Raw genomic sequence first — 15058 nt, 5'->3', positions numbered from 1 at the left:
GGTACCCGAGTACAGTTTCCAGTCAGGGTGGATCATGCTACAACAGAAATGCATTACTTGCATTTTCACAGGAGAGCACTGGAAGCATGGAAAAGGGTCCAAGTGGATGCCCTCCAATGGCACCTTGGAGCTGTCAATTAGCTAACGCTATAGCTTGGGAGATATTCCAAACACAAAAGTTCTGGAAATACAATGTGGGGATGACCAGTGACCCAAAGGAGGCCACTAGCCCATTGATGACAATGAAGAAGAGTGTAACACTCATCACAGAGGCCTGCGGGATGCAATTCTCTTGGATCCATGAAGAGCTGAGTGATGTACCACATCTAACATAAAACAACTGGTGGAATAAAAAGTGACAAGTTAAAATTGTTAGGGAGCCTGAAAACCCCTATCATGGAGGGTAAGTAAAATGTGATGGCACCAAGCAGTGTTGTATGCCTTATGGAGGACAAAAGAGACTACAGTGAGGTGTTGGTGTTTAGAAAAGCTCGTTGTAGTGTTATTTACAATCTAACCAGATGGCTGGTTGTGGACTGTCCCTCCTGGAAACCACACTTACAGGGAGACAAACGGCCCCGTGAATTGAGAACCGAGAGTAATTGTCACGCTACAGTACTTCACGAAGTTTGCAGAGCACATTGGAGAGGCTAACTGATTCTTAGTTGTCAATGTGCTCCAGCATTCCTTCTTATTGTTTTAATTAAATAATGGGCTTTAGCATGAAGTCACTTGAAAGTGGGGCAGGTGGTCTGAGAAGAGACTTTGCAGGAGAATTCAATGATCCTGAGTAGCTTTTACAATGTTTTTGGTCCACCATGTTACCAGTCAGCAGTAGAGGTGGCCTGTGGAAAAGGGAATAGAAGTTCCAACAACCCAAGTGATCAGAGGTGTTTCCGACAACATCATTAATGAAATCAGATAAAAAGGTGCAAAGGTGACAACACTGTTATACAACAGTCAAAACAGCCCAACATGGTAATCTGTCTGTCTGGAGGCAATAAGTGGCCCCGGAAGTGGTCACTGTCGCAAAGACCACTGTGTAGCAACCATTGTAAAAAAGCCACAAGATCAGGGGACGAGGTTGTAAGGTCAACAGCTGGAAAGGTACTAAGGGCAGCACTGAAGAGGGTAAAATACTGTCATGAGGAGCAACAGATTAAGATCAGAATGAAGTCGATCAATTAGAAGGTACGTATCAGGCAAAGTGGTACTTCTCCACAGGTGGTGGTGGTGGTGGTGGTGGTGGTGGTGGTGGTGGTGGTGGTGGTGGTGGTGGTGGTGGTGGACACTGAAATCCCCAAATAGGAGAAATGAGATGGAGAGTTGTTGGATTAACATTGTAATCTCAAAGTAAGTAAGCGCTCTGCTTGGACATAAATAAACATTACAAAAGGTGAATAATCAGGTGGTTTGCACTTGCACTGCTATTGCTTCTGATGTGCTACAAAGGATAATCCACTCACTAACGACATCAGTGTGAACCAAGTTACAGACCCCTCCAAATGCTCTATTGGACCCAATACAATTCTAACAGAATGCATGGTGACCTTGAAGAGTTGGGGAAGGTCATCAGTGATGTGCATTTGTTGTAGAACAACAGAGATTGCAGAACAAAAGGAAATTAGTTGGTCTGGTGTGGGATAGTAGTGTCCACTGCACTTCCATTGAATCATGTTGACAGTGTCTTGGTTGAGTGTGAAGGGGCAGGAGAGATCATGCACAGGATCACTGAATGTCACTGGTGGGGAAAGAAAAACAACAAAAAATGTCAGTTCAGAGTCTGAAGGCACAAAGGAAATCTGGTGCCCTTTGGGGTCAGTGGAGCAGCCTTCTTCCAATGTTTCTGCTCCTCCTCCTAATCTTTCAATGCTTTTAACAGTTAAGAGTCTTGGGAGGGCTTACCCACTGCGGGTGCACAGTAGGCAGTCCTGGGATCCACAGTTTATGGCTCTTTCGGCCACTGTCTTGAGTCATGTCTCTGATAGGTAGATTTCTGAGGAGAACATTCCTGAAAGGGATGATGGAGGAGGATTCTGATTCTCCTGCTGGGGATGGGGAGCGCTCCCTGTACAGGGTGCTTCAGGAACTGTGAGAGGTTAGGGCCTGTCACCCCCATGATCAAGTTTATTTGCAGAATGACTGGATGTCGAAAAAGAGGGATTAAATATAACACATCCTGCTAATGATATAGCCACAGTAGTGGCCAGTGTTAATACCACTGAAACTAGACACAAATGATTATATTTTTTCTGGACTTCAAAATATAAGAGGAAATCTATGACTGTCAGTTACTGGATTGTGCATTCCTTGAGAAGGTTAGCACACTTCAAGGGTCATGGAAGGGTGGTGGTTGTTGCAATTGACACACATGCACTATGTGACCAAAAGTTTCCAGGCACTCCCGAAAACATACGTTTTTCATATTAGGTGCATTGTGCTGCTACTTACTGCCAGGTATTCCATATCAGTGACCTCAATAGTCATTAGACATCGTGCTGAACGGGGCACTCCACGGAACTCATGGACTTTGAATGTAGTCAGGTGATTGTATGTCACGTGTGTCATTTGTCCACATGCAAGATTTCCACACTCCTAAATATCCCTGGGTACACTGTTTCTAATGTGACAGTGAAGTGGAAATGTGAGGGGACACACACAGCACAAAAGTGTACAGGCCGACCTTGTCTCCCAATCTGTTGACTGACAGAGACCACCGACAGTTGGAGGTGGTCATAATGTGTAATAGGCAAACATCTATCCATACCATCACACAGAAATTCCAAATTGCATCAGGATCCACTGCAAGTGCTATGACAGTTACACTGGAGATGAAAAACTTGGATTTCATGGTCGATTTGCAGCTCATAAGCCACACATCATGCCAGTAAATGCCAAATGACACCTTATTTGGTGTAAGGAGCTTGAACATTGGACGATTGAACAGTGCAAAAATGTTGTGTGGATTGACGAATAATGGTACACAATGTGGTGATCCAGTGCCAGGGTGTGGGTATGGAGAATGCCCAGTGAACGTCACCTGCCAGCATGTGTAGTGCCAACAGTAAAATTCAGAGGTGGTGGTGTTATGGTATGGTTGTGTTTTTCATGGTGGGGATTTGCACCCATTGTTGTTTTGTGTGGCACTATCACAGCACAGGTTTAGTTGATGTTTTAAGCACCTTCTGGCATCCCACATTTGAAGAGCAATTAGAGGATGGTGACTGCATCTTTCAACATGATCGAGCACCTGTTCATAATGCACACCCTGTGGCAGAGCGGTTACACGACAATAACATCCGTGTAATGGACTGGCCTGCACAGAGTCCTGACCTGAATCCTATAGAACACCTTTGGGATATTTTGGAACACTGACTTAGTGCCACACCTCACCAACCAACATCAATACCTCTCCTCAGTGCAGCACCATGTGAAGGATGGGCTGCCATTCTCCAAGAAACCTTCCAGCACCTGATTGAACGTATGCCTGTGAGAGTGGAAGCCGTCATCAAGGCTATGGGTGGGCCAACACCATATTGAATTCCAGCATTACTGATGAACTTTTAAGTCATTTTCAACCAGGTGTCCGGATACCTTTGATCACATAGTGGTATGGTAGTGAACATGTGTAATTATCTTTAAGTGGCTGACCACATTCTCCATAAATTGGGTCTTATGGACATATGCACACAGGAGAGACAAATCCCCAAAGCACTAGCATTTAAAACACCACACCCAGGGGTGGGAAATGTAACTCCAGATTGCAGCAGTACCACATGATTTTCTTACATTTTCTGGAAATGAGCAAATCTCCCCCCCCCCCCCCCTTAAATTATTGTTGTTGAACATGCCTGTGTTAACCTTGCCTAGTGAGCTTCAATGAACATGATGTAATAAGTGGATCTCTCACCTTTCTAAGTTTTCATGTAATTCTTTGTCTATCTGTGGGGTCAGGTCCCAGAGAAAAATTAATCCCTATATCATGTTAGGTACTTATGATGTGTGATGGTAACAGATCAATCATAAAATTGTGATTATTGAGTTTCTCCTGGCGTATTTGATAATCAAAATATCCACGGGTGTACTGCCGGTCTATAGTGTCCAACGGGCACAATATTTCGGCGATCAAACATGTCGCCATCATCAGGTGAACTGACGGACTGAGCTCCTGTGAACGTGCCGGCACGGAGATCCGTACGCTATGGCTGCTCAGGGGGAACAAGGTTCGATCGCGGTGGCAGCCGATTTAAATACCCTCCGCCCGCGGCGCGCTCCCTCTGTCGTCCGCGCCCTGCGCCACGGTAGCGCGGTGGAACAGATTGCGACGGCGTCTGAGATGACATCGGTGTGATGGCTCTATCCGCCATGGTCGTCACAACTATGCGTTTGCTCGATTTACTCTTGGTTAACCCAATCGCTGGTTCCCAAGCCTTGCTAAGATTATAGCCACAGTCACAGTTTATGAGGTCTTCATTGGTGCGAATTTCGATGGTCTCTCTAACAACGCTGTCCCAGTATCTCGACGTCTGTACCAGAATCCTCATGCGGTCATACTCCATAGCGTGATTTTCCGACAAACAATGTTCAGCGACCGCCGACTTGCTCGGAAACATCAGTCGAGTGTGCCTCTGGTGTTCACGGCATCGATCCTCGACGGTACGCATCATCTGACCAATATACGACTTGCCACATTGACACGGAATCTGGTACACGCCGGCCTTCCTCAAACCGAGGTCATCTTTGGCGCTCCCCACCAGTGCACGAGTTTTATTCGGAGGACAAAACACAGTTCCAACCCAGTGTTTCTTCAGAATGCGGGCGATTTTCCCCGAGAGTGCGCCTGTGTATGGAATAAATGCAGTGCCTACCTCCTCCCTCATGACTTCATCCATCTCAACAGGTTGTGCTGCAATGGTAGGGCGGAGAGCACGTTGGATCTGCCACTCTGAGTACCCATTTTTTTGCAATACAGTTCTCAGATGTTCCAATTCCTGGGGTAGACTGTGTCAGAGATAGTGTGCGCCCTATGTACTAGAGTTTTAAGTACCCCATTCCTCTGTGAAGGGTGGTGGCAGCTGTCCGCGTGCAAATACAGATCAGTGTGTGTTGTCTTTCGATACACCCCATGACCTAGGGTGCTGTCAGCCCTTCTCCTGACCAAGGAAAGGTAATTTACCCTCCGTTTCAGTCTCCATAGTGAATTTGATGTTGGGGTGTATGGAGTTTAGATGTGCAAGGAAGTCAAGGAGTTTATCCATACCATGTGGCCAGATGACGAACGTGTCGTCCACGTAACGGAAAAAGCAAGTAGGTTTCCATTCGGATGACGACAGGGCTTCCTCCTCGAAGTTCTCCACGTACAAATTCGCCACCACCGGTGAAAGTGGGCTACCCATGGCGACTCCCTCCGTTTGTTTGTAGTATTCTCCATTAAAAAGAAAATACGTGGAAGTCAAGACATGCCTAAAAAGTTCAGTGGTATTCTCGTCAAACCTCTGACCAATCAACTCTAGCGACTCTCGCAGGGGTACCCTCGTAAACAAGGAAACGATGTCAAAACTCACCATGATATCTGACTCATCCAACCTGAAGCTATCAAGGCATTTAACAAAATCCACAGATTTGCGGATGTGATGAGGGCATTTACCCACATAAGGACTTAATATTCCCGTCAGGTATTTGGCAAACAAATATGTAGGTGCCCTGATGTTGCTGACAATGGGGCGTAATGGTACCCCCTCTTTGTGAACCTTCGGGAGTCCATATAGTCTAGGTGGTATCGGACCTTAGGGTAACAATTTCTTAGCGTCACCCTCCGGTAAATCTGCGTCCTTGAGAAGAACCCTCGTCTTGTTCTCCACCTTCTTTGTAGGGTCAACGCTGATCTTCCGGTAGGAATCGTCATTTAGCAGGCTCTGCATCTTATCAGTGTAGTCCTTATGGGAGACAACAACTGTAGCATTGCCTTTGTCAGCCGGTAAGACAACAGTTTCAGAGCGTTCCCTCAGATCACGAATGGAAGCCCTCTCTTTACTGCTGATATTTGACTTCATCGGTTTGGATTTCGTCAATGCACGACAAGTTTCACGACGTATTTCCTCGGCTGATTCTGGCGGAAGTCGAGCTGCAACCTGTTCAACAGCACTAACAATTTCTGCGACCGGAGTGAACTTGGGGGTGGGAGCGAAGTTGAGACATTTCTGCAAAACCGAGACCGCATCATCACTCAACACCATGCCACTCAAACTGATGACAGTCTTGCACGGAACCTGCAGAGATGGTTTGTCAAGGAGACGTGAGAACTTAGCTGTTTGACGTCCCGTAGCCTTCTTATGGGCGGAATCAGCTGACATCCAGGTGACACCATCAATCCAATCCCAGGAAAAAGAAGTGATCTTAGTAGCCAGTTGCAAATGTAATTTGAGTAATTCCTGTGAGATAAACTCAAGGCTCCGGCGGGTGAATTGCACTCTCTCACGTACCAATGCGAGGCTGGCTCGTTTCTTGATTCTCCTAGCTGCTGCAGAATCGATGTGGTGGATAACCTTAGCAAAATTTGGAACAACATTCTCTGAACGACATCTCTTTAGAAAGGCAAGAGTACTTAGCAAACGACATCTACGGTGGCGCAACTTTTCAAATTTCTTCATGCTGCGATACATCTCCTCCCCGTAAAGGTGTATGATGTGATTCTTGAGTTTCTCCCGGCGTATTTGATAATCAAAATATCCATGGGTGTACTGCCGGTCTATAGTGTCCAACGGGCACAATATTTCGGCGATCAAACATGTTGCCATCATCAGGTGAACTGACGGACTGAGCTCCTGTGAACGTGCCGGCACGGAGATCCGTACGCTATGGCTGCTCAGCGGGAACTGGGTTCGGTCGCGGCAGCGGCCGATTTAAATACCCTCCGCCCGCGGCGTGCTCCCTCCGATCAACTGACATTTTACTAATTTTTAAATGTGAAGACCACACAAATATTCACTTTTCCTCCATAGCATTGTCCTTGGACACCATTTTTAACATTTCAAGAGTTTCTGTATCACATTTTTGGAGCAAAAAGAAGAATTTCAACACTGCACATTGTTCACAAAATCAGACATTGCAAAAATGAGTCAGGGAAAACAGGTGCCACTATAAACACAACCGAGGCTATGTTCTGACTTTCTTCAGTGACTGTACTCTGCTTATTGACTCTGGAATGTTTATTCTATGTGCTCCTTGCGGCAAAACACTGTACTACAAAAGCTCTTCTCACAAAAAAATTAGTTCAGTTTCTTTTGGGTATTCCCTAATATTCTGCTGACTTTTTTTACATATATTTGTTTGGACAAAGTAAACATGGAAGCAATAAAAAGTGAACACAAAACTGAAGAGTAATCATGTGGAAATGCTAGAAATGTAAAAGTATATACAATTTTTTGGCACAGTAATCAAATAACAAGCATGAACATGCTGGATTGAAATCATTGACATTTTTTATATTACTTAGTTAGATATTTCATAATATAAATGTTCACAACCTTTACCAACTCCTCTTGATTCATTTTGTTAACATGTCAACCAGTAAAGACCAGTAACTTGCTTACACTGTGAATTTAAGAGAAAATTATTTATTTGAATTACATTTCACTTTTCTCAGCAGCTGTTACTTGAAATGTAGTTCTTTTATAATACAGTTTCATTACTGAGTCAGCAAACTACATTACCAATAAGTAAACAAAAATGACTATTCCTACTATACTCCTATTAAAAGCTGCCATTACAAATGTATATCATAGACATCCCCATTTGATGTACATTACCTAATTACTTCTCACACAATGCCACATACACTTTATCAATTTTCAGTTGACACATGATAGAGTACATTACTTATAAAATGGCTATCATAATAAATGAAATCATGAAAGCTAGTGCCACATGCACAGATCTATGCTTTGTACAGGGCACAGACAACATCTTTGGCTTCCTACTCTAAAGAAACAGTGGACAATTTAAACAAATTTTGTCTTGGTAATTCTTTATTTATCTCACATAGAATTTTTTTTGGTCATGTGTTCCAAATTGTGCGTTCTTGTTTGAGGAAACGTTTTAGTTAGTAATGTGGAAGAAACCTTTCTGATATTTGAGAACCCTTTAACACATAACAAAAGAACATATTACACATCATTACTGATTTACTTTCTAATGAGCTGCAGGAGTGAGAGAGTTCCAGATGTCTGAACACGCAACCAATGTCCCTGAACTTCCTCTGATAGGAGGGAGGAGGAATTAGTATTTAGCGTCCCATCGACAACGAGGTCATTAGAGCACAAGCTCAGATTAGAGAAGGATGGGAAAGGAAATCAGTTGTGCCCTTTCAAAGGAGCCATCTCAGCGTTTGCCTCAAGAAATTAAAGGAAATCATGAAAAGCGTAAATCAAGGTGGCCAGATGCATGTTTATACCGTCACCCTCCCAAATGCGAATTGAGTGTGCTAACTCTTGCTCGTTTCCTCTGATAGCTTGTTACACTATACATTTCTTGACTTCACAGATACTTGACTGATAATCATTTCCATTTCCTCTACTTTTAGAAAAGGAACTTGTAAACCAAATACATATATAATACTGGACAGTGACAGACACATACAGTTAATACTATGAAGTGGCTGTGACTTCCCCAAGACAAGACAAAAACTGCATTGATGTGTATTTAAACACTAAACACTCTCCTGTGCTTATTTGAGATTAGATGCACTTACAATGGATTCAGCATTAACAAAGGCACTTATGAAATTGGTATTTAACACATTTCTCTCACTTCTATATTGCTATAGTTCATCTCGTAATAGATAGTTTGGTCGTTGTGTGGCATCAACAATTCTCCCAAAGAACAAAATTACATCACATGTCTTATCAAAAATGAAGTAAGAAAATGGGTGGTCTGCTCTGAATATCTTCTCTTGTTCCAAACTTCTCCTCATCCTGATTGATGAAGCTGGCAGATGATCAAAACAAATTACTAACACCATGATACGATGAATTTCTATTTAATGGCAGGTAATTCTAAACTTTAGACAAACACTTGGAAACACAATAAAACTGAAACCAACTTCCTGTAATTTCATAAGCAGAGATTTACAGTAATTCATGAACGGAATTAATTTAAAGAGCATGTTTACAATAAATTCACACAGTTAAGCCATAATGACTATGGTCAGTATATGGGCCAATTTCCTTACATGAGCCTTGTAAGTAAATCTGTTGCCTTAGAAAAGTGTATATTCAATTTGTGAATAAGCTACACAAGGAATAATTATGAACTGATAGATAATATGGTAAATTTAACATCAGAGCTACACATTCTAAACATTTTATAATTCCTCTGACTTCTCTTTCAAATATAGAATACAGTTTAAGGTGACACTGTACTGGAACCATGTTCTTGTTACTTTTAATCTGATGGGGCATCACACATGGGATAGGTAAGCACTTTTAAAAATAACAGTGGAATTGCAGTATAGTGATAATTAGTGTCACTAAAACATATGAATTCTGCATATGATTAGCATATTGATCCAGTATTTCCATCCAGATAAAATTTATGGAAGAGCATACATTCAAACAAAAATGTATTTAAAATGTTTTTAAATAAATATGCATTTGAAGTAAAGTAAGAATTTCTTTTTACTCAGAGAGAAAACATAATTGTAAAATATTTGTAAAGAAGTAAACATCACATTTTAAATACAAGAAAAAAATCTGATTTTTTTTCTTTTTTTAGTTTTCACCATGAAATATAACTCACACTTCATTAATTTTTCTGAGACTAGCTAGAAGTAATGTGACGTTAATCTCCAAAAAAGTATAATGGGTATTTAGTAGCAAAAACTGTTAAATGAATATCAAAAAGACTGTGTGCAGTAATAGGGGATTGTCTGGGTTAAGAAGAGCAACAATATTGTCTAGCTAATTTGTGGTGGACAATTTTAAATGTGGGTGTATGCAGTTTCAGCATACACAGCCCCATCGGCATAGCTGTCATTTCAATTTATACCAGAGTCAAACTTTAACAAACTTAAACCATGGAAACTCCAGATTGGAATATCAGCAATGAAAGGTAAAGATAGATTACTACTTACTATAAAGATGACACTAAGCTGCACACATGCACAACTAAAAGACACTTACACATTATCTTTCAGCCACAGCCTTCACCAGGAAAAGAAACACACACACAAATATTCATTCACACATGCAAGCACACATCATGCACACATGACAGCAACGTCTAGCAGCTCGTATCAGAATGCAGCTGTGAAGTAGAATGGAAGCAGCAATTTGGAGGGGGGCGGGGAAGGTGAAGAGAGAGTAGTGTACAGGTGTGCGGGAAGGGGGGAAGAACACTGCTGGAGTGTGCACGGACTAGACTGCCAACAGGTGCAGTGTCGGGGTCTGGAGTCTGTGGGCAGGGAGCTGGAAAGGGGGGGGGGGGGGGGGGGGGGCGGCGGTGGAATATGGAGTGGAAATGGAGAGGAGTGGGGAAAGATGGGAGGGGGGGGAGGAGAATTGGCAGAGGGTGGCACATGAAGAAGGTAGGAGACAAGAACAGGGAGAAGGTGATAGGGCAGAGGGGATGGAAACTGTTGGGCGGAGGGCATGGTGATAGTATGTTACTGCTGGTTGAGGCTGGGGTAGTTTTGGGAATGGAGAATGTGTTGTAAGGGTAACTCCCATTTGGGCAGTTCAGAAAAGCTAGTGGTGCAGAGAAGGATCCATGTAGACCATGCAGTGAAACAGCCATTTAAATCAAGTACGTTGAGCTCAGTTGCATGTTGGGCCTCAGTGTGCTCACTTTGCTCTCAGCCACAGTTTGGAAGTGGCTGTTTATCCTGGTGGATAGCTGGTTGGCAGTCATACCAATCTAAGAAGCTCTGCAACAACTGCAGCAGAGCTGGTATATGACATGGCTGCTTTCACATGTGGTCTAGGCTCTCCTGTCACAGTATTATCCTACCCCAACAAAGGAAAGACCACCTATAAGCAGCCATGTCGTATACCAGCTCTGCTGCAATCATCATGCACCTTTGATACTAGTATGACTATCAATCAGTTGCCCACACTATGAATGTGCGTATGTATGCACGCAAGCGCACTCACATCTGTGTGTTTCCTTTTTTGATATGGGCTGTAGTCAAAAGCTGATGTGTGTCTTTTAGTTGTGCCTGTCTACAACTTAATGTGTCATCTTTATGGTAAGTAGCGACCTATCCTTCCCTCACACTGTTTACTGAATTAGGCATTTATTTATTTTCACTTTTTGTTACTTTTAAACGGGAAAGTATGAGCGAACTGCAGTAAATTTTACGATCACAAAGAATCTGGCAGTATGAACCCACATATCAGTATGGAGTGGATGCTTGTGCTGATTTGTTGTGAAGGGTGCCATGAAGCTGTTGTATCATCTCCTGAGAGAATCTGGTCTACAGAAGTTGTAGCTGGTTCTTGCTCTCCTGAATACTGGAACTGGCATGGAGTAGACACCAGAGCTAGTTCCACACATTCTATCGGGGAGAGATCTTGGAGCTTGCTGGACACGGGAACATCTAAACGTTACACAGACAGTTCACAGACACACATTCCATGTGTGGATAAGCACTGTCTTGTGAAAAATGGCACCATGATACTGTAGTATGAGAGTAACACACAAGGACACAGGACATCTGTGATGTACTGTTGTGCCAACAGAGTTCACTCAATTACTGCCAGCCATGACCTTAAGTTGTACTCTATGATTTCCATACCATAACACAGGGGTAACACCACTGTGCCTCTCCCAAATATTGGAAGAATAGGACCTATTGAAAGCAGTTCCATCCAAATACTCACTGACCGCAAATATTACTTTGTCTTTGGCTTAATTATGATTACCTGTTACACACACGAAGTGATACACCGTGTTTATTGTTCTATTCCTTATATATTTTTGCCAGTTTGCTAGAAGTTTCACTGAGACTTACAACGATAAGCCACAATAAAACAATTCTTGTGCTTTGTAACTGACATGTGTTTGGTGAATGGGTGTGGTAATTACCAGATTACTACTGCATTTAAGCTTATTCTATCACACTTCTATTTTGGCACACATCAGTCAGATCACTGCAATGTCTGATCCATTTTTTAAATGTGTATTCTTCATCCTCTATCTCTACTACCTAATTTTAGAGCTTTGACCTCTCCATCTTTACTTCACTTTCTTATATCCATTCCCTTCTTATGTTCTCCATTTTCTTTCTACTATTACCTAAATCAGCCTATCCTAAACATCTCTTTCTAAATATGTTTATGAAACATTGTATAAATTTTGTTAATAATGGAAGTTTTGAGCATGTTTCACAATTGCTGTGTCATTCTCGATTTTTTATTACTGTATTTCTTATTTTTATTGGTTTAATGTAATTTGGTTCTCACATGTTATGTTCCAAATTTTTCATCTTTGCCAAAGTTTTTTTCCCTCAGCCTTGAGTATTTCCACATCTGGTAATGACATTTTAATATTTCTGTGAATTATTAAACTTTTTTGAATTATTCAGCAAGATCATTCACCACTGTGCTTGGTATCGGTGGTGTAGCCACTACTTGGTATTACTAACCTTATCCCAGCATGGCATTTTATATTTTTATGTGGTCACCAGAGTTTAAGATTTCATTTCTGCACATATTTTTACCACTGATCTAACCATTTTTATGTGTTGTGAGCAATGGTTTCACATGTGCTCATTGCATGGACTCCAATTAGACTGTATGATATTGTTAACGCTGTCCTGATCACCTGCCCCAGATATGCCAGTTAATGTGCACCTGTTTTTAGCATCACCAACTGTACTCTGTGATACTTTCATCTTTTGTTGTTGTTGTTGTTGTTATTTCTGTTGTCTTCAGTCCTGAGACTGGTTTGATACAGTTCTCCATGCTACTCAATCCTTTGCAAGCTTCTGCATCTCCCAGTACCTACTGCTACTTACATTCTTCTGAATCTGCTTAGTGTATTCATTTCTTGGTCTCCCTCTACAATTTTTACCCTCCTCGCTACCCTCCAATACTAAATTGGTGATCCCTTGATACCTCAGAACATGTCCTACCAATCGATCCCTTCTTTTAGTAAAGTTGTGCCACAAACTTCTCTTCTCCCCAATTCTATTCAATACCTTCTCATTAGTTATGTGATCTACCCATCTAATCTTCAGCATCCTTCTGTAGCACCACATTTTGAAGGCTTCTATTCTCTTTTCTCCAAACTATTTATCGTCCATGTTTCACTTCCATACATGGATATACTCCATACAAATACTTTCAGAAACGACTTCCTGACACTAAAATCTATACTCGATGTTAAAAAATTTCTCTTCTTCAGAAATGCTTTCCTTGCCATTGCCAGTCTACATTTTATATCCTCTCTACTTCAACCATCATCAGTTATTTTGCTCCCCAAATACTAAAACTCTTTTACTATATTGAGTGTCTCATTTCCTAATCTAATTCCCTCAGCTTTACCCGACTTAATTCGATTACATTCCATTATCCTCATTTTGCTTTTGTTGATGTTCATCTTATATCCTCCTTTCAAGACACTATCCATTCCGTTCAGCTGCTCTTCAAAGTCGTTTGCTGTCTGTCTCTGACAGAATTACAATGTCATTGGTGAACCTCAAAGTTTTTATTTCTTTTCCATGGATTTTAATACCTTCTTCGAATTTTTCTTTTGTTTCCTTTACTGCTTGCTCAATACACAGATTGAATAACATCGGGGAGAGGCTAAAACCCTGTCTCACACCCTTCCCGACCATTGTTTCCCTTTCATGCCCCTTGACTCTTATAACTGCCATCTGTTTTCTGTACAAATTGTAAATGGCCTTTCGCTCCCTGTATTTTACCCTTGCCACCTTCAGAATTTGAAAGAGTATTCCAGTCAACATTGTCAAAAGCTTTCTCTAAGTCTACAAATGCTAGAAATGTAGGTTTGCCTTTCCTTAATCTTTCTTCTAAGATAAGTCATAGAGTCAGATTGCCTCATGTGTTGCAACATTCCTACGGAATCCAAACTGATCTTCCCCGAGGTCGGCTTCTATCAGTTTTATCATTTGTCTGTAAAGAATTCGCATTAGTATTTTGCAGCTGTGACTTATTAAACTGATAGTTTGGTAATTTTCACATCTGTCAACACCTTCTTTCTTTGGGATTCGAATTATTATATTCTCCTTAAAGTCTGAGGAAATTTTGCCTTTCTCATACATCTTGCTCACCAGATTGTAGAGTTTTGTCAGGACTGGCTCTCCCAAGGCTGTCAGTAGTTCTAATGTAATGTTGTCTACTCCTGGGGCCTTGTTTCGATTAAGGCCTCTCGGTGCTCTGTCAAACTCTTCATGCAGTATCGTATCTCCCATTTCATCTTCATCTACATCCTCTTCCATTTCCATAATCTTGTCCTCAAGTACATCGCCCTTGTGTAGACCCTCTATATACTCCTTCCACCTTTCCGCTTTCCCTTCTTTCTTAGAACTAGGTTTCCATCTGAGCTCTTGACATTCATACAAGTGGTTCTCTTTTTTCCAAAGATCTCATTAATTTTCCTGTAAGCAGTATCTATCTTACCCCTAGTGACATAACCCTCTACATCCTTACATTTGTCCTCTAGCCACCCCTGCTTAGCCATTTTGCACTTCCTGTCGATATGTTTGAGACATTTGTATTCATTTTTACTTGCTTCATTTACTGCATTTTTTTGTATTTTCTCCTTTCATCAATTAAACGCAGTATCTCTTCTGTTACCCAAGGATTTCTACTAGCCCTCGTCCTTTTACCTACTTGATCCTCTGCTGCCTTCACTACTTCAGCCCTCAAAGCTACCCATTCTTCTTCTACTACATTTCTTTCCCCCATTCCTGTCAATTATTCCCTTATGCTCTCCCTGAAACACTGTACAACCTCTGGTTTAGTCAGTTTATCCGAGTCCCAGCTCCTTAAATTCCCATCTTTTTGCGGTTTCCTCATTTTTAATATACAGTTCATAA

At 41.8% G+C, this 15058-nt stretch overlaps 1 protein-coding gene across 6 annotated transcripts in view; it reads right to left on the bottom strand.

The window, feature by feature from the left end:
- Window positions 1-15058, bottom strand: part of LOC126336609 (leukocyte elastase inhibitor-like) — a 134914-nt gene that overhangs the window by 39516 nt on the left and 80340 nt on the right. Inside the window, exon 8 of one of the 6 annotated variants that reach the window (XM_050000476.1) lies at window positions 7191-8985. The exons of the other annotated variants lie outside the window; for them this stretch is intronic. Within the exon in view, the coding sequence (XP_049856433.1) occupies window positions 8819-8985 (167 nt within the window). The 3' untranslated portion in view covers window positions 7191-8818. Of the gene's footprint in view, window positions 1-7190; window positions 8986-15058 lie in introns of those variants that run through there. 6 annotated transcript variants of the gene reach the window in all.

The sequence above is a fragment of the Schistocerca gregaria genome, chromosome 2 (genome assembly GCF_023897955.1).
Source record: "Schistocerca gregaria isolate iqSchGreg1 chromosome 2, iqSchGreg1.2, whole genome shotgun sequence".
NCBI classification, from domain to species: domain Eukaryota; kingdom Metazoa; phylum Arthropoda; class Insecta; order Orthoptera; family Acrididae; genus Schistocerca; species Schistocerca gregaria.
This window is presented reverse-complemented; position numbering and strand designations above follow the sequence as displayed.